Raw genomic sequence first — 19,885 nt, 5'->3', positions numbered from 1 at the left:
TCCGGACTAGGTCAGAGAGGGCTCGGTAGCTCGTTCTCTGGACCGGACGAAGTCGGAGAGGGCTCAGTAGTTTGTTCTCCGGATTAGGTCAGAGAGGGACCTAAGCGGACATTCTATGGTACATTGGATCGGTCGGCAGACCGATCCAGTGATACATAAGACAGTGGATCGGTCGGTAGACCGATCCAGTGAAACTAAGTTTCCATGGATCGGTCTGGTGACCGATCAGTGAAACTAAGTATCCATGGATCGGTCGATCGTAGACCGATCGAAACACTCGATGCACTGAGTGCAATCTGTCGGTCTTGGAGACCGATCGGGAGATGGTATTGCGAAGAGAAGAAGGCGGGGATCGGTCGTGGAGACCGATCCACTTGAAGCCTGCGACCGATCGAGCCACGGACCGATCAGGATATGTCCCGATCGGTCCATGGATCGGTCCGTGACCGATCCACACACAATCAGATTTGTTCATTGTTTGCGATTCCTCCACCGCATTTGATTTGCTCGATTCATGTGATATAACCCTCTGTGCTGTTAGCTCTTGAGTTTGCAGGATCACAGGTATCATTCCAAGCCTAATTTCAAATTAAGTCCATAAGAGGAATGCGACAAATGGCCTTTCTGCTGTGATTCGCGGCGCATGGTGCATTTGAAGCATCAACGGCTACTGGTGTGATCTGGCTGCGATCCGCTTGAATCCTGGTGATTGGTTCGAGCTCAGAAGACACCAGTGAAGACTATGATTTCATTGGTGTGAGTTCAGAGAACCAGGTAAGGAGGAAGAGGGATTGGCTGCAGCGATGATTCTATGCAGTTTGACCACGATCCGTGACAGCAGAGAACAGGGGCTTAAGAAGCAGTAAAAAGCGAGAGGAAAGAACAACAAGAAAGCAAGAAAGTGAAAAAACGTTCTGTTGATCGTTGAGGTGTGCTAAGTTCTTGAGCTCTCAGGTGAGAAACTGCTATCTGTGAGTTCTCTGTTTCCACTGATCCTCGCGTGGTTGTAAGCGTTAGTTCATTCTTCTTTGCCACCGAGCTCTGTAAGTCTTGTGCTTTAACATATATATTTCTTGAGACTTTGTGGAGAGGTTACTCCACCGAGAAGGAGGATCTTTAGCCGGAATTTATCCGGGGTGCGATCTACCGAAGATCAAGGGGTCGTCCACCTTACGGACACGCCGAGGAGTAGGGGCAAGTTATCCCCGAACCTCGTAAATCCGTGTGTTAGTGTGCTTGTTTCCTCTTTGTTTTAGTTTCCTAATTCCGCTGTGCTAACAAGTTTCTTTGTAGAAATTTGTGTTTAAGTTTTTAAGAGGCTATTCCCCCCCCCCCCCCCTCTAGCCATCTAAGATCCTAACACTATCTAGTCAGCCCGTCGACCTAGTTGGACTTCTTGCCAAGCGTCTGGTCAGCCCGTCGACCCGCTTGGACTTCTCGCCAGCTATCCGGTCAGCCCGTCGACCTAGCTAGACTTCGTGCCAGACATCCGGTCAGCCCGTCGACCTGTCTGGACTTCTCCTGCACACTCGATCAAAGTGTCAGACAACAACAAAACTAACTTAACCTATTTGTCATTCATCAAAACCTAGGTTAGACCGTTAGTGCTACCCGCACCAATAGCACGCTCCGCTGTCTCTGACTAGTGATGTAGCTCTCCGGTGAACCTGCAAAGAAGCCGAGCCGGGAGGGGTTTCCCGGCGACGGCCCTCCGACGCTCAAGTTAAGCAACGAGAGAAGCAACGTAATGTGGCTACTGTAGAGATGTGCGCATACCTTCGTCGACATCTGGGGGTCCTTATATAGGACCCCGGGGAAACGCTGGCACGCTTCCTGATGCGTGCACGCTTCCCCAAACATACCTTAACGAGCCTGTGTCAGAAAAGTACCTCTGGCGCCATTCCGCAATCGTCCGAGCATATCCCGGATGTGACGGTGGAAGCTTCCACCGTATGATCTTGTGTACGGCTCGGCCGCCAACTCTGCTGCTTGTCGGCGGCAGGCGTCTCGAGGATGATGTTATCCCTTGTCTCCTTTGTCCTCTTGCTTTCCCTGTCTGTTCCAGGGCCGAGCAGGTCGGCCGCTCGGCAGGCATATAACTTCTGCCTTGGTCGTATGCTCGGATGAGACTGCTCCCGCTTGTGTTGCCTTGTGTACCGACCGAACGGACATCCCGCTTGGGACTTTAACCTTTTTACCTTGAGCATCAGAAACCCGACCTCCAGTCGGGTTGTCTTCCTTCGGTTCGGGAGATTCATGGCCGGTCGGTCTGCCCCGCGCGGTCGGTCAGCTCGCTTCCTCCGGTCAGCTGGTCGGCCGGTCGGGACCTTTGACCTCCACGTGTCGTTGACCTTCCGCCAATGAGGATCCCCCGTCCTTATCATCGGATCAATACTAAATAAAAAAATTGATGCGCACAGGTGTGCGACGTAAGGTAAGCTGCATATCAAAACTCTCTCTATATATCAAGGTTTTAAAATTTTCTAGGCGCTAATTGGGCGCTAGATCAGGGCCTAGCGCCTAGGCCGCTTAGGCGGGAATTAACCGTCATTAAGCGAATTCCTCGGTATCAACATAATTTACATAATAAATCACATATTATAACCTCAACACATTAACATTAAATTTAAAATGAGTATAAAATTACACAACTAATAAAGTATCATTAAACACAAACTCAATATCATCAGACACAAACTCAACATCGAATTTATTCTACTTCTTCTTTTCCATAATTTTCAACAACTTGTTCTTCATCGGACACAAACTCAATATCATCATTGTGATCCTCTTCTTCTTTGGATGCAAAATCATCCTCGTAAGGTTCTCTCACTCTAGAGCTTCTTCCAAGTTGTAGATTTTTATCTGCTCCACTTGCTTCATCAACCATTTTCCATATGAGCCTAGAACCTAGAACCTAGTTCAACTTTATCATCTTCTCCACCATCCATAATCTAACCTTGTGCATTTGAAGCAGTTTTTGCAAGAAGGATATTGGCATTCCTTTTTTTTTTTTTTTTTTTGCTTGTTTAATAATCTAGCATTAGATTGGACAAATACTAGATTATTCAATATGTTGGCATCCAACTAATTTCTTTTCTTTGTATGAATTAAAAAATAAAGAGAGGGAGTAAATATTATAGTTAGTAACATTAATATAAAACTTTAAAAATTAATATTTTACTTTAATTAATGACTTAAAGTTTAAAGCTTGCTCTTTTAAATGTCCTCCAAGTTCTTTCACACCCAGATAAACTTGTAGTTAATGAAAGTATCCTCAATGTTACTCTTAGCAAGTTGGGTGTATGAGCACCGTATGTACTCCACCATGCACATGGATCAAATGTATCATCATTTTTTTTACATGCTTTTGCCACCAATGTTTTTCCAAATAATCCATTCTCTTGTCTATGTTTTTTCTTTGTTAACAATTGTATCCTGTAGATTTAACTTATTGCCATGCAAAATTTTCATACATTCAAAAATCTCCATTGCGACCTCCTCATAAAGAGCAATAGAACTATTTTATAGTAAAAATAGAGATTCAGCAAAAATGCAGTGGTATGCAATGATGTATCAAGTCTATCCTTCATTTTTGACTCAATAATCACTATGATATGCTGATAGTTTGATTCCATATTGTTTATGGCTACCTTGATATCTTCTTTAGCTTGAAAAAGTTCTCCTCCTTATAGAAACCCATGGATGACTTTCTATCTCTATCTATCAATCGAAGAACTCTTATCAAAGGAGCAAATATTTTCAAACAAAGTGTCACACCATTTCAAAAACTCATGCTCATCACAATAGAGTAAGCTAATTTCCCTTTATTTGTTTTTAACCATTTACATTTCTCCCACATCACTTCTAAACATGTTAATTAGATTTTTTTTTTCAATCAAACTTTGCAATGTGAGGAAATTGATGCAAACCTAGTAACTCCTGTCCGGACTATATCTCTCATCTTTGTGAAACTTCTCATCAATAACAAAGCCTTATAGTGAGCATAAATGAAAATGATAAAAAAACTTGACTTGCTCAATAACCTTTTTATATCGTGGAAGCTTGCCAATACTATCAAGTATGAGATTAATAGTGTGAGTTGTACATGAACTCCAAAAGATCCCAGGTCTCTTCTCTCTGCAGTCATATTGTTGATGACATTGTCTGTTACAATTTGAATAATATTATAAGCTTCTACTTATTTAACACACTTATCAACATATCCAAAAATAAGTTCAGTTGTATGTATCTCGTCTGAAGACTTCTTAGACTATAAAAATATAGTACCCAGCTTGCAATTAACACAAAAATTTAAAATGCTTCTTCTTTTTCTATCATTTCATGCATCTGTCATGATCGAGCAACCATTCTTTGCCCATTTTTCTTTATATTTCTTCAGCAGTTGTTTTGTTCTTTCAACTTTAACAGTGGCTCCCTAAGATGATATTAAGTTGGAGCCTTGAATCCTGGTCCAAATTGATCCACTACCTCAATTAGTTGCTTGAAGTTATCATTGTCAATAGAATTGAATAGGGGTTCCATTTTCAAAAACACATCTCTCAACATATTATTGAATTTGTTGAATTCCCTCTTTGAAAAGAGCTTCATTTATATTTTTTTGCAGAAGCACTTTACTTCCACTGAAATCTAAATTTTTTGAAGCAATTAATGATGCATATCTAGCCATGGGGATAAGTGAAAGAGGTTTTTTTAATTTCATATATCCTTTCATTTTCAGGACCTTCTTCTTTGTCTATAGAAAGTCACTTATGCTCTACTTTGTTCTCTATTAATTTGTTCTTCTTTCTTTTCCTCCCTTCTAAAATAGTCTGTTTGCACTTATTTTTATCTTCTTGAGATGCTTTTCAACAACTAGACACATTCCCTGATATATTTTTTATGTACTCCTTGATCCTATACACTCCCCTCGACATCATTTTTTCACACAGCTTGCATTTAATTTTGTCGAAGTTATTAGAATCAATCAATATTTCATACTCTCATCCAATGTCATTTGACTTTTTCTAAGAATTCTGAATTCGAGTTGAGTGACGGATATTGTCAAAAATGGATTGCTTGTTATTGTAATTGTGATAACCTCAAAAGTGCTTTAATAATAAATTTAGCATATAAATTAGTAAAAAAACAATATAAATCTATAAAAAAAATATTATTAGAATATAAATGTAATTTATATAAATTAATAAAATTTATTAGGATTTATTTTAATTTTAAATATAAAATTATGAATATAAATATGATTTATATGGATTAATAAGATTTATTATAATTTTTAATTTTAAATATAAAATATTAATAATAGTTATCAAAAGTGCTTTAATAATAAATTTAGCATATAAATTAGTAAAAAAACAATATAAATCTATAAAAAAATATTATTAGAATATAAATGTAATTTATATAAATTAATAAAATTTATTAGGATTTATTTTAATTTTAAATATAAAATTATGAATATAAATATGATTTATAAGGATTAATAAGATTTATTATAATTTTTAATTTTAAATATAAAATGTTAATAATAGTTATCAGAATTTTTAAATTTTAAATATAATATCATTAGAAAATAAATAAATTAATAAAATTTAATAGGAATTTAAAAATATATATATAAAAAATTAGGAATATAAATATGATTTATATGGATTAATACAATTTGTTAGAATTTTTATTTTTAAATATAAAATATCAAAATATAAATTAATTAATAATAGTTATCAGACTTTTAAAATTTTAAATATAATATTATTAGAATATAAATAAATTAATAAAATTTATTAGGATTTTTTAAAAAATTTTAAATATAAAATTATGAATATAAATATGATTTATATGGATTACTAAGATTTATTTTAAAAAAATAATTATAAATATAAAATATCAAAATATAAATTAATTAATAATAGTTATCAGACTTTTTAAATTTTAAATATAATATTATTAGAATATAAATAAATTAGTAAAATTTATTATGATTTTTTAAAAATTTTAAATATAAAATTATGAATATAAATATGATTTATATAGATTAATAAAATTTACTAGAATTTTTTAATTTTAAATATAAAATATCAAAATATAAATTAATTAATAATAGTTATCAGAATTCTTACATTGTAAATATAATATTATTTGAATATAAATAAATTTATAAAAAGATTTTAATTTTAAATATATTTTATTAGGATAATTTAATTAAGGGATATAAAAGTCTACTAAAATTACTCTATTTAATTGAGAAATTATTTAATTAAATAATTAATTAATTAATTAATTTTAAAAAAAATAGAAAAATCACAAGCATTGAACGACCCACGCGGGGCATGTCCACCGTTGCCAGACCTGTCTCCGAAAGCTTCTGGTGTCGCCATAAGCTTCCGGTGACAGATCCGACGACGGAGCGTCCGGCCACAGCAGAGGCGTCCGACCACAGCGGACACGTCTAGGAATGCGTCCGGTGATAGCAGATGCGTCCCATGACCTGAAAGCGTCACGGGAGGGGAAAAAATTATTACAAAAATAAAAAACTAACTGATCGTGTTGAGTAGAATTTTCCAAATGAGGCGTTCGACGACAGCGGAGGCGTTCGGCCACAGCGGGCGCGTCTAGGAACGCATCCAGCGACAGCGGATGCGTCCCATGACCTGAAAGTGTCACGGGAGGGGAAAAAATTATTACAAAAATAAAAAACTTATCGATCGTGTTGAGCAGACTTTTCCGAATGAGGCGAGAGGCGGAGGAGGTTAAGTTGTCGAACCGATAGCGATTTAGGATTTTAAATGGGAAAAAAAAGAAATCCAAAATATTCGCGCTGCCCAACGCCACCCAGTGCCGCCTAGGCCAGCAGCCCAGTACCTTTTCGATGCAGTTGCCAACCATCAAGCGCCTAGGCGGCCTCCTAGGGTGCATTTTAGAACACTACCATATATAGAGAGAGAGCTAATATATTCCCCAATTCTCACTGCGCAACAATCCACGATTTTCACTATAGTAGTTATCTGTCAGAATTTTTTTTTATTTTTCTATTGTAACAGCACCACATCTGAATTAAAAAAATCCTAAACTATTTTTTTACTATAGCAACATCACATCATAGCAATTACGATTTCGTAACTACTACAACGTGCTGGTCCTACCACGTTATAGCAACTACGAAATCATAGATGCTACAACATGATTAGACCACAAATTAGAATGTTCTAGCAGTTATGATTTCGTAGTTGCTACAACATGATTAGACCAGAATATTATAACAGCTAAGATTTCGGATGTAGCATATATGAAATCATAACTGTTACAACATGGTAAGACCACAAATTAGAATATTATAGCAGCTACAGTTTCATAATTACTACAATGATACATCTACTAATTCTGCATTGCTATAGTAGAAAAAAAATATTACGAAGTAGAGACTCTCTTTATGTATCTATAATCTTACCCTACTGTGTTAACCTTGTAAGCACCCAATATATTTTTTTTCTATATTTTAGAGTTTAGGATTTAATAAGATTTAGGTTATAATATTAAAGTTAAAGAAATTAAAAAATATATATTATTCAGTGCATAAGGTCGAGATCATAAGATTGTTTGATGGGCTCAGGGGCTCATGGAATGTCTGCTTAACCCGTACGTCTTGGACTGGCCCACCCCTGACAAGCCTTTCTTCCTCATAATTGAAGATTAGCCTCCATTTTGGGTCACTTTTACTTTGTGATGAATTAATGAATGTTAGTTTTTAGTCGACGAAATCTCTTTTGTGAGAATAAATTTTTTGGCATCTCTATCTTTAATGTACTTGTAATGGGGCGATTAACTCATACAACAAAATATCTCAACTTTCCAATAAGTTATCTGATCATTGAAATATAGGAATCTGATCACGAACAACCAGCAACATAGTCCCAATTCATTCTATATTACTTCAACAGAAGGGCAAACTATAAACTTAGCACAAAGAATGAATTAACTGATTGAATTTCAAAATAGTATGACTAAGCTGATAGTAAACTCAAACTGCCTCATAGATAGCAGCTCCTGCCATCTCTCTTGCGCTCCTTCAGATTATGAAACCACCTTCTGCTCATTTTCTTCACAATGTCAGTAATGCAGAGGTAAGAGGTAACTTATAACCTGTCATTTCTGACATTACAAGATCCAACATTTCATAAACCTTCAAGGAGTCTGGGTGCTTCATACCCCAACTGAAGAAAGTATGAAGTTGATTTCTTGTCTGAATTGAGCTGCACCCTACATTCTTCTTCATTCCTAAGAGTTTCATTTCAGTTCTCACCTTCGCGACATCTCTCCATCTGCCACAAGAAGCATATGTATTCGATAGCAAGACATGCCCGGCAGAATTATGTCTTTCTAATTCCCACAATCTGTTTGCTACTCTCTGGCTCATATCCTCATCCCTTAAAGAAGAAGCAGCACTCAGCAGAGCTACCAATGCATTAGCTTCTGGTTTGATAGGCATTGTGCCAATCAGCTCCTCTGCTTCCCAGAGATGACCGGCTCGAGCTAGCAAATCGATGATGCAGGTGTAGTGTTTTGCCTTGGGCGCGATGCCATAAACCTTTTCCATTGAGTTGAAGTACTGCAATCCTCTATCAACTAAACCACGATGTGAGCAAGCAAACAGAACAGCCAAGAATGGAGCATCGTTCGGAGTTACCCCAGCTCTTATCATTTCATCGAACGTGGTTATGGACTCATCTGCATAGCCATTATCTGCAAGCCCTTGGATCATTGCGGACCAACAAACTAGGTTTTTTTCAGGCATCTCGGAAAACATTCTCATGGCACTCTCAATGTCTCCAGATTTTGCATACATATTGATGAGTGCCGTTCCAAGAAAAACCTCATTTTGAATGCCAAGTTTTACAATCCTACCATGAAGGTTCTTCCCTCGGTCAATTGAACAAAGATTTGCACAAGCAAGTAGCACACTGGAAAATGTCATCTGGTTTGGCATTTGTTCTGAGACTAGCATTTTATCGAAAGTCTCTAGTGCCTTCGCGAAATGCCCATTTTCTGCATAACCAGAGATCAATGCGTTCCAAGATGCAACATTCCTTTCAGGCATCACTTTGAAAAGTTCTTCAGCTTCCTCTATCAGATCATTACAGCTATAACCTGCTACCATTGAGTTCCAGCATACAGTGTTCTTCTCAAGTATCAAGTCGAAAACACGGCGCCCGTCATTTGGGGCTTTAGACTTGCAATACATATCGATCAGAGAACTAGAAACAAAAATATAGCTCTCAAAACCAACCTTCAATGTGTAGCAATGTACAGAGCTCCCAAAGAGAGAATTCCCGCAGGCAACTGAGCTGCTGATAGCACTAGCAAGACAGGAGCCATTAGGCTCACACCCATCGCGAAGCATGAGGCAGAAAAGATTCATGGCTTCCACAGACTCCCCACTCTGACCATACCTTGCAATCATGGTGCTCCAAGAGACCTCATTTCTCTCCGGCATTTCATCGAACAGCTGACGCGCTTGCTTCAAGTCTCCCATCTGCGCATACACATCAAGTAGGATCGTCCACGATACAACGTCTCTTTCCTCCGTCTCGTTGAACACAGCCCTCGCCTTCTCCAATTCACCCACTCTGAGGTAAAAACTGATCAAGGAGTTGCGCACTGAGAGATGCCTATCGAAGTTTGTCTTCACAATTAGAGCAACGATGCACTTCGCCAGATCGAACTCGCCTGCAAGCACGCAAGCTTTGAGGATACATGTGAAAGTCACCTCGTTCGGCATGAGGCCGGACGCAAACATGCGGAGAAAGTTCGTCAGGGCGTCGTGGTGAAGCCCGTTGAGGACGAACCCGCTAATGAAGGCCGTAAAGGAGACGACGGTCTTGCAGGGGCTGCTCTCGAAGTAGGCAACGGCGTCGGCGACGTCGCCGCGCTTCATATGGCCGTCGACCATGAGCGTCCACGTGACGGCATTCCGCTCGGTCATTCCGTCGAACACCTGGCGCGCGGAGACGAGGTCGCCCGAGCGGGCACTCTCGGCGATTGCGAGATTGAAGGAGAAGAGGCCGGGAGTGCGGCGGGACTCGGCGAGGAGGAGGTCGCGGTCGGACGGGCGGCCGGAGAGGGCATACAAAGCTAGGATCTTGGAGGAGACGGAGGGGTCGGCGGAGATGCCAGCGCGGAGCGCATGGCCGTGGAGGGCCAGCCCGAGGGCGGCGAGGCGGCTGTCGAGAGCGCATTGGCGGAGGACGGAAGCGAAGGTCTCGGCGTAGGACTTAAAGATCTTGGGGGAGGTGAGGGAGCGGCCGCCGGCGAGCCGCCTCTTGAAGGTTCGAAAGAGACGGCGGCATAAGGGCATAGGCGAACTTTGAGACCCGCACAGCGTCTACGAGCTGAACGAAACAAATAAAGCCGGAGATTTTTTTGAAAAACAAATTTTAAAAATAATATTCTGCCCAAATTAGGCCCTGAAATTTTAAAAATAGCAATCATAGCCTTGGCTTTTGTATTATTTTATCTTAATTAACATCCGATATTCCACGAGAAAATTACATTTTCAGTCATATAACTTATATCTTTTTCAATTTTAATTTTGTTATGAGTTAATTTACATTTTTAGTCATGTAACTTATAATATTTTTCAATTTCAATCTTTTTTCCTCCAAAATTAAAATTTTTCAATAGAAAATGTTAATTTGTGATTAGAATATAAAAAGTACATGGGTCATAAAAAATCAAAATCCCCAAATTTAATTTACAACTCATCATTTTTCATTAAAAAATTTCAATTTAAACAAAAAAGGATTGAAATTGAAAAATATTACAAGTTAAAGGACTAAAAATATAAATTGACTTATAACAGAACTAAAATTTAAAAAAATATAAATTACAAAATTAAAAACGTAATTTTCTCGATATTCCACCATCCGATTCAACTCATCTAAAGTCATTGATATGGACCGATCACTGGAATAAATAAAAACAAATTATGAAAGAGCCGTCGAACATCATTCGATAAAATATAGTATAAAATTATTTATTAGGCTTGAGACAATTATATCCCAAAACATTTTCTGTTACTTGCATATATCAGAAGAATAAGGAACAAGTGTACGTAAGCTATGGATACATTCTCTCAAGGAAGAAGAAGATCAATCATTCCAAAATTAAAAAAAAAAAAAATCATTTAACCAACAACTTGCTGATTGACCACCCTATGCACACATCAAACATTTGATTGATAAATCTACAAACTCGAGGTGAATCCATGCAATAGAATCCTGAAATCTTCAAGTCTTATATTGTTTCCGAAAGTCGAACAGCAGATGAGTGTTTTTAGATGAGTCTAAGTTCATATTCACCGGCCTTCGTTATGTATCTCACCCAAGGAAGGGCTTGGTATCCACTCTTTTCGATAATTTTCAGATATCGAACCTGAGCAATTGATGCCATGATCGTTATATAATGATTTATAAACCCTAGTAAGAAGTTGTGAAGAAGAAAAGTACCTGAATTCCGGAGACAGTGAAATAAGGGATCTCAAACTTCACACGAATAGGAGCCTTTTTCTCTGCAGTAGCATCTTCTGCAGTTATACTGGGAAGACTGAATTCTGCCCTACACATGTATTCCTAAGTCCTCGTAAAAAACACTGATGTCAATATGTGTATATATGAACTCGACAGAAAGTAAGATCTGGGATCATTTGGCCGGTCGAAAATAATTGCATCGTACCTTGCCGCCTGGAAATGATTTTATTTTCCAGACCAGTGAATCATTTTCAGGAGCGTATGAAGCAGAACCCATGGATGCCCGGATGTTAGGATTGGTGGCATCTGAAGGTGCAGGCAGCACAATTTCCACATTTGTTGCAGTGCTAATAGGGTAAGGAAATGATGATAAAATGCTCTTCAGAAAAGGATGTTTCGATACAAGTGAAATAGTAGTTATCTTGGTCCATGAACTCAGCTAGTACCTTCTTTCCTTGAACTGACTTCTTGCCTTAACTGTTATCTCTATACGACTTCGTGAGTGCCTCTCGACTTGAGCTTCCACCCAGATTGGAGGCTTCACCTGAATAATCAGGATGACAAGTTATGAATAAGACAAAGAATGCCTAAACATTCACATTTATTTCCATACAGAAAAAGAATAATGTTAACCTGAGTGCTAAGTCTGTATGTCATTAGATCAAAGGACCCATCTGGTGGTATGAATGATATTGTCCTGTCATTTTCAAACCGTGCCAAGCGGACACACCTTAAATGATAGTATGAAATGTCAATATTTGACAAATATTGCCTTGACATTCAGCTGAAGAGTCGAAAGGTTCCCTTGATAGAAAAAAAAGGATGAAGAAAAAGCATATAAGAGAATGAAAAGACCAGCTTACTGGTGAAACTTTATATCATCTAAATCGATAGCTTTTCCTTTAGCTGTCCGCCCTTGAGCTTCCAAAAGTACCCGATCATTGAGCCCTAGTTTGCATTCAGGCATTCCACTGCATACATTTGGCATGAACTGTTATTTAGAGTCCAATTTCACAAATGTGATTTTAGTCTGAGAGATATTCTATGTTTCCCTCACCACATGAACTACGTTTACATTGACTTATCAAATGATACATACCTTCCAGTTCACTACCTTTTGTGAAAGAGAAACAATATAATATATCAATTTCTAGCAGAAATAATCAAATAACCCTTACTCATGGTAAGAAATTGAAGAAATTACAACATCTGAGGCAGTAGTATGAATAAAAGAACATCAGCACTTGAAGGTGCTAATTTCCTATATCAATTGATGAATTTAATAGTCACGTGTTATGCACGGTGTTCCATTATAAAATATCACTCAATAATTAAACTATCATCAGAATTTGGCATATCTACTGAGTAACAACATATTAGGTGCATCCCATGCAACCTAGTAACCTTCGATGTTGAAGTTCACTAATTGCTCAATCAAAATTTGTTTATCGAATTAAAATGTTCCTAACTGTTTATATTTTTATTGACGATGCAAGTTCTATAATTGTATCTCATGACTCATCCAAAAGTTTTCTTAGTGCATCTCGTGCCACATGGGAAAAAGTATAGGAAGCCAGGGACATATTATCATATAGATGAAATCTATGAGGAGCTTCAACATGCTACCATGTACTTACATTAATCTCCATATATTTTCTACAATTTTTCACCCCCCCCCCCCCCCCCTCCCGACCCGAAGGTAGTATTATATGTTTGTCATAGGTCATGATAAAATTATATATATATACCATTTTGCTCTACTGCGGACTGTTTACCGTGCGACCCTGCAGACTCCGAGCACCTGGATTCAATCAGAATATTTTTTTCTTTATTTTTGTTTATTTTTAGGGTATATTATATGTATCTAGGGTTCAAAATTTTAAGATTTAGGAGCTGGGTTATAATAGGTTTGAGTCAATAAGATTTTCCCTCTAGAGTTTAGGCTTCCCTCTTGGGTTATAGTATTCAAAATTAAAAATTTTAGATAGTCACGGGATATATTATATGTATTTAGGGTTTAAGATTTTAGGATTTAGGGGTTGAGTTATAATGAGTTTAAGCTAATAAGATTTTCTCTCTAGGGTTCAAGCTTCCCTCTTGAGTTATAATGTGGAAAATTAAAAATTTTAGATACTTACCGGGTATAGTGTTTCTTTAAGGAAATGTTGATTAAAAAAAAATTAAATCCAGGCATCTGGACACACACGCACGTCGTTGATACCTTGCACAACGCGCGTGAGCACCTCTCACGCGCGGAGGCGCCTCCCCACATGAGAGGTGCCACATGCGTTGTGTAGGGTAACACGACGCTATATATATATATATACACACACACACACACACAAAGCAACGTTTTTTTCTTTCTTTTTTTTGGATTTTTTTGTTTATTTTTTTTAAGCTCCCGGTTATACTAATAAGATTTTACCTTTAGGGTGTGTTTGGTTGGGATAATCGTTAATAACTTTGGTTATCGAATCAAGGTTATACCCTATTTGGTTTAGGTAATAAACAATTCCCGAGTAATCCATTACTTCCGCCACGTCAGCAAATGTCATCAAAACTGGGAAACCGCCAAAATGGGTGGGTTTTGACAATTTCTGGGTTAACAGAAAAATATTCCCAAAATCAACCTCCCCGGTCTTACTCTACGATAACCTCCTCTCCGTTGCATTCCCTGCCGCTGCATGCGATGTCCCCCACCTCCAGAATCTCGACCTCTCCAAGAATGCCATTATCGACCCCCTCCCACCATCACCGACCCCCTACCGCCAGTGCGTAAAATGCTCCGATGGAATATCAAAATGTTAAAATTGCCTTATCTCGATGCCCTTGCACCTTTCACCAAAATCCCACCGACCAATTCCTCCTCCTGCGTTCTAAGGGACAAACTATTGATCCCTTAGCGACCGGCTAGACGGGGTGAATAGCCTGCACAATAAAAATAAACAAAGTCCCCTTTCTCGATCTTATAGCTCGATTAGAATATCCAAGGAAGTTGAAGCTCACTAAACAATATCCTTCAGGCGGAGAAGCCTCTTACAGCAATTGAAGTACTTAATTACAGAACAAAATTAAAGAGGAATCGTTTACAAGTGTTGTTCTGACTTACTGGGATTTATAGCCTTGGTCGAGACGCCTAGAAGGGTTCCAAGCGCCTGGAGGGAATAAAACTTTATCTCTGTTGCAATGAAACGCGCCACGTTGTCCGAGCGGCTGGACCGAAAAGTCAACATTTTGTTGGCTTTCGGTCCCGATCTTCCGCTCCTATTCCACTCGCATTGGTCTAGGTCTTCCGCTCCGACTCTGCTTACTTGGGTGATTTTGGCGATCCGAAATAGGACTCACTCGAACTCATTTTCCGGCCTTCGAGCAGTCTTCCGCTCCGGCTTCTCGTCCCTCGGAAATACCATGCGCCTCCTCGTCCGCCAGCGTACTCTTCCGCAGCGCCTCGTCCCTCAAACGCACTGAGCCCATCGGCTCTTTCCCGTGCCATCCTTCTCGCTAGCTGCATCTTTCACTCGACTTCATGTGTTCTTAAGTTCATGCATACTTAGACACAAGGCATCAAAATAACAATAGGACCTAACTTGACTTGGTTGATCATATCAAAACCATTACGGGGTACTTACACAAACTAAGCAAAACAAAGAAGAAGGGGAGCGAGAAGACTATAAGGGTTGCACTTTTCAACATTGAGGGCTCCTTCATCCTAAATTTTCCTTCAACCTCGCACGAACAATGAAAGATCTTGGTTTCTGTTCTCCTCTGCTAACATTTCTTTGTCCAATTCTCACTATGTTTTTTCGTTCTCACTAGAATCCCATCGATCGATTCTTCCTTTGTTCTGGGGGACAAAGAAACCAAGACTAAACTGATGGGAGAGGGGAGACAATGAGGTATGCATTTTTCAACATTGAGGTCTCCTTCCTCCTAAACGTTCCCTCAACATTGCGTGAACCATTTGAAAAAATATCTTAGTTTCTGATCACCACCGCTAGTGTTTCATTGTACTTCACACTTTATTTTTGTTTTTTTTTCTGTTCTCACCAGAATCCCATTGACTGATTCCTCCTTCATTCTTGAGGACAAAGAAAGAAGCCGGAGATGAAGGGGAGAGGGAAGACATTAGGTATGCATTCTTCAGAATTTTCTTTAGATTTTTTTTTATGTTCTATCAAATAATTTTTTTTACTTCTAGTAAACAAGTTGATTATTATTTATTTAATTTAATTTTATTTTATTTTATTTATTCTAAAAAAAATTAATCAAATATTAAATTCATTTAGTTGGAAAAGTATCTAGGATTGAACCAAGAGTAATATAATAATAAATGTAAAATTAGGTTATAGTATTACCTAGGATTAAATCAAACAATATTAGGTTATATTTTATTCACTGCAACCTTGGTTACACATAACCAAGGTTATGCATGATAACTTCCAAATGCATTCTTAGGGTTTAGGGGTTGGGTTATAGTATTAAGTCAAAAAAAATAAAATAAAATAAAATCAAACTAAAAAAATGTTTTAGGTGTGCACGGGGTGTTCGGAGTTGATTATTATTATTTATTTTATGTATTCTAAAAAAATTAATCAAATATTAAATTTATTTAGTTGGAAAAGTATCTAGGATTGAGCCAAGGGTAATATAATAATAAATGTAAACTTAGATTATAGTATTACCTAGGATTAAATCAAACAATATTAGGTTATATTTTATTCACTGTAACCTTGGTTACACATAACCAAGGTTATAATGATAACTTCTAAATGCACTCTTAGAGTGCGTTTGGTTGGGGGTTATTCTTGATAACCTTGGTTATCCATCCAAGGTTATCAACAAAAATCGTGTTTGGTTTAGGTAATTGATGATTCCCGAATAATGTTTCATACCCGACACGTCAGCAAAAGGGAAAACCGAGGTTTTTCTTGATTCCGAGGTTAACGAATTTTTTTACTCAAAATACCCTCGGATAAGAAAAAAAATATGACAAAAAAGAAAAACGTAAAGAAAAAAAATGGAAAATATAAAAAATGTAAAAAAAATAAAAAACCATAAAAAATAATTAAAAAAAAAATTGTAAAAAAACTTTAAAAAATAGATAAAAGATAAAAAAAATAAAAAAAAAAGAGAAAAAAATTTTTAAAAAAAACGTAAAAAAAATTTTTTTAAAAAAGTAAAAAAATGTTTAAAACATAAAAAATATAAAAATGTAAAAAAAACATTAAAAAAAATTTTAAAAAAACCTAAAAAAAAATTAAAAAAACTTTAAAAAATAATAAAAATAAAAAAAAATGAAAAAATAAAAAACATAGAAAAAACAAACAAAATAAAAAATATATAAAAATAAAGAAAAACGTGAAAATATAGTAGAGTTTAAATAATAATAATAATAATAATAATAATAATAATATTAATAATAATAATAATAATATTATTATTATTATGTATAGATGGTTTTGTAACTGAGGATAATATAGTAAAATATTAAACTAGCTTATTCATTAAAACCTTCAAACAAACAAATTTTTGTTGCATTACCTAGATTGAACTAAACAACATTTGGTTATGTTTTATTCCCCATAACCTTGGTTACGTGATTACCTGGTAATCACATAACTAAGATTATACATGATAACTTGAACAAAACGCACCCTTAGATACTTAAGGTCCTTAAGCAAAAAAAAAACGCACCCTTAGATACATGTATAGTTTAGGGGTTGGGTTATAATATTAAGCAAAAAATAAAAAATAAAAAAATAAAACCAAAAAAAAATTTTAGGTGTGCACGGGGTGTACGACGTAAGGTCCTTAAGGTATTTAAAATAATTCTCATACGCACATAGACCCAACACTCAGATGCCAGCAACTTTTTCAAGAAAAATAAGAAAAGGTTCAATAGAAATCACGTAGAGTACTTTTCTGCTTAGGTCATATAAGCTATTATCTATAACACTGTTCACCGAATACAAGTTAGTGAATGATGGTGCCTTGCGCTGTTAAACATAACAAGTATCATTATGGTTTTTATTCTTAGATAATATGTCTTGAAATAACATATCTATAAACAATAGCATAAAATTCAATTGATAATTAAGGAAGAAAAAAATCAAACAAATTCAAGTGAGGATAAGCTTAAAGATGACTTAAAAGGAGAGGACGAACTAACAAATCCCAAAATAAATTAAGTATACATAAAGCATATTCTAAATGAAATGAAAGAAATATGAGTAAGAAATACACCTCAAGTATGTTCTCATTTTCAATGCCCCAACAACATCAGAACGAATAATCTGTCCATTGCTGTTGACAAGTTTATTTACACTTTCAATCACATCCAAGAACACCTGTGAGAAAAAAAAAGTGACCACATTTTTTCAAAGGATAATTAGATAATCAGTGATTGATAAGAGTCTACAATGATGGAAGACATAACCTACTTCATTTTTCTTATAACGTATCCCTTCACTACGCCATGACACCGCATTTGTCACTGCCATTGGTGGTCTCTGTGCAACTTCCATCCTATATGCATCTGTCTTAATGAACTCACTAAGAATCTTAGCTTCTGTGTATTGAGGATACCCAAAGTCCATCATCTCATCAAGTAATTCGTACTGCCCATATTAGCCAATGGTTCAATTTCAAGACCGTAGAATATGACACCAAAGAGCAAGGAAAAAAAAACAAGATTTGATCTGATTTATATGGCGTAGGCACGCCAAACACCATGCAGTGGAAAATAAATAGATTTTCCACTCACCACAACGACAAAATTATCTCTCAGGGACTCTTCCTCCAGCTCCTCGAAATAGTGTTTGAATACCTAGATCGAAGCACTCTAAGAAAGTGACAAAGTCATTCCGGGAGCAGAAAATAATATCAGCGCGAAGGAATGCTCACATCAACGACGCGATGCAGAAAAAGAAGGATGCTGGCAGCATTGCAATTCTGCCTCGCAGCCGTCATCAGGAAGACATTATTGTGCTGGATGAACATATAACTGATCCCATCGTCGATCTCCACCGGCGAGTGCGACTCCGGATCGACCTGTCACCAAAACGCGGTAGCTCAAGATTCCACCTTTCCGCCAAAAAATGAACAGTGCAAGCCAACTTCGGCGTTTTGAAACGGATCTCAAGTCACCTCCTTCTCGATGAGCTTCGTGAAGAAGCGCTCGGCCTGTGCTGCAGAGACGTCCCCCTGGTAGTCCCGCCAGATGAGGACGCGGCCCTTGATGTCGAGGAGGAACAGCGCCGAGACGGCGCCCGCCATTGAATCGGCCCCGTGACGCGAGGTCTTCTCGGATCAGAATCGGATCTGAGGTGGGGGCGAGGATCCAGCCTTGGCGTCGCTACCCATTCCCGCCAGATTTCCGCTGTCGAACAAGGGAGAAGCGATCGAACAAGGAAACAAGATTGAGAGGTGAACTAAACAGAGAAAAAAATTGTATCGACACGCTAAGAATGTAGCGATAAGGATCGAGATCTCGGAAGGACGTCGGCGAGACGGCGACGAAGAGCACTTGTGCTTCCTCCTCTTTCTGAGAATTAATTAGTCTTCGGGTGAACGGGTTGGGAAATGGAAGAAGAGGATGAGGCGGTGGTGTGCAATCCGACCCGATCGACGGCGATGTAATTGAACCGGAATTCGGTTTAGACCGGATTACTATAAAACGGCACATAGTAAGTAGGGGTGAGACTCGAAATCGAACCAACGGAATCAATAAAAAAAAAAATCGCTTTTAGACAATTTTCCAAAACTTTTTTTAAATACTATCAAAAATATTAATTTATAATAACAGTAGATTAATACCGATTAAATTGATTTAATTGATTTTTAAGATCAACACTAATCGAATAAATTAAAATAACTATTTTAAAAAATAATAATAATAAATGTTTGAATAAATCATTAATTTGATTTAACCCATCTTCTCACCTCTAATTATGAGCAACTTAAATAATATTAATTTTAAAACACAGTTAAATATTGTTTAAAGAAATAAAAAATTAGTTTAGTTAATTTTGTAGAGGTAGTTTTTTCTTTCAAATATTGAGTATAAATTTAAAAATTATTGAAATAGAGAGGTGAATATCCAAATTAAAGTTCCATTCAATCGAATTAACCACGAACTGAATTTGAAAGTTTGATTCGATATTTTTTTAAATCTTAATTATTTTGATTTAGATTTTAAAATTTAAAAATTAGAACGATAGACAGGCCAACCTGTGGCGGGACGGGTCAGCCCGTGGTGGACTAATCATTTGGCGGGGCGGGGCGGGTCAACCCGCCAACTTGACGGGTTGGGAAATTTCCAACCCAACTCATTTTAAGGCGGG

The 19,885-nt window shown here is 37.3% G+C and overlaps 2 protein-coding genes across 2 annotated transcripts; both read right to left on the bottom strand.

Moving 5' to 3' along the window:
- Positions 1-7,849: 7,849 nt before the first annotated feature.
- LOC121971754 (pentatricopeptide repeat-containing protein At5g56310-like) lies at positions 7,850-10,405 on the bottom strand. Its single transcript, XM_042523167.1, has one exon. It carries the CDS (start codon positions 10,370-10,372, stop codon positions 8,120-8,122), a length of 2,253 nt encoding a protein of 750 aa, XP_042379101.1. The 5' UTR covers positions 10,373-10,405; the 3' UTR covers positions 7,850-8,119.
- Positions 10,406-11,073: 668 nt separating this feature from the next.
- Positions 11,074-19,117, bottom strand: LOC121971753 (AP-1 complex subunit mu-2-like). Its single transcript, XM_042523166.1, has 11 exons — positions 18,690-19,117; positions 18,447-18,593; positions 18,307-18,369; positions 17,984-18,160; positions 17,787-17,890; positions 12,407-12,514; positions 12,177-12,273; positions 11,990-12,087; positions 11,749-11,890; positions 11,523-11,645; positions 11,074-11,448 (listed from the first exon to the last, which is right to left on the bottom strand). The coding sequence occupies exons 1-11, from the start codon at positions 18,816-18,818 to the stop codon at positions 11,350-11,352; spliced, it is 1,287 nt and encodes a 428-aa protein (XP_042379100.1). The 5' UTR covers positions 18,819-19,117; the 3' UTR covers positions 11,074-11,349.
- Positions 19,118-19,885: the final 768 nt, after the last annotated feature.

Source organism: Zingiber officinale, chromosome 4A (assembly GCF_018446385.1).
Source record: "Zingiber officinale cultivar Zhangliang chromosome 4A, Zo_v1.1, whole genome shotgun sequence".
Lineage (NCBI taxonomy): Eukaryota > Viridiplantae > Streptophyta > Magnoliopsida > Zingiberales > Zingiberaceae > Zingiber > Zingiber officinale.
Note: the sequence above shows the minus strand (reverse complement) of the source record. Positions and strands in the feature narration are given on the sequence as shown.

Coding starts and splice junctions, on each gene's coding strand:
- LOC121971754 (XM_042523167.1), bottom strand. CDS start 10,372: ATGCCCTTATGCCGCCGTCTCTTTCGAACCTTCAAGAGGCGGCTCGCC.
- LOC121971753 (XM_042523166.1), bottom strand. CDS start 18,818: ATGGCGGGCGCCGTCTCGGCGCTGTTCCTCCTCGACATCAAGGGCCGC. Junction 11,891..11,989: donor AGTCAGTTCAAGGAAAGAAG/GTACTAGCTGAG, acceptor TTACCCTATTAG/CACTGCAACAAATGTGGAAA. Junction 11,449..11,522: donor TCACTGTCTCCGGAATTCAG/GTACTTTTCTTC, acceptor TCAATTGCTCAG/GTTCGATATCTGAAAATTAT.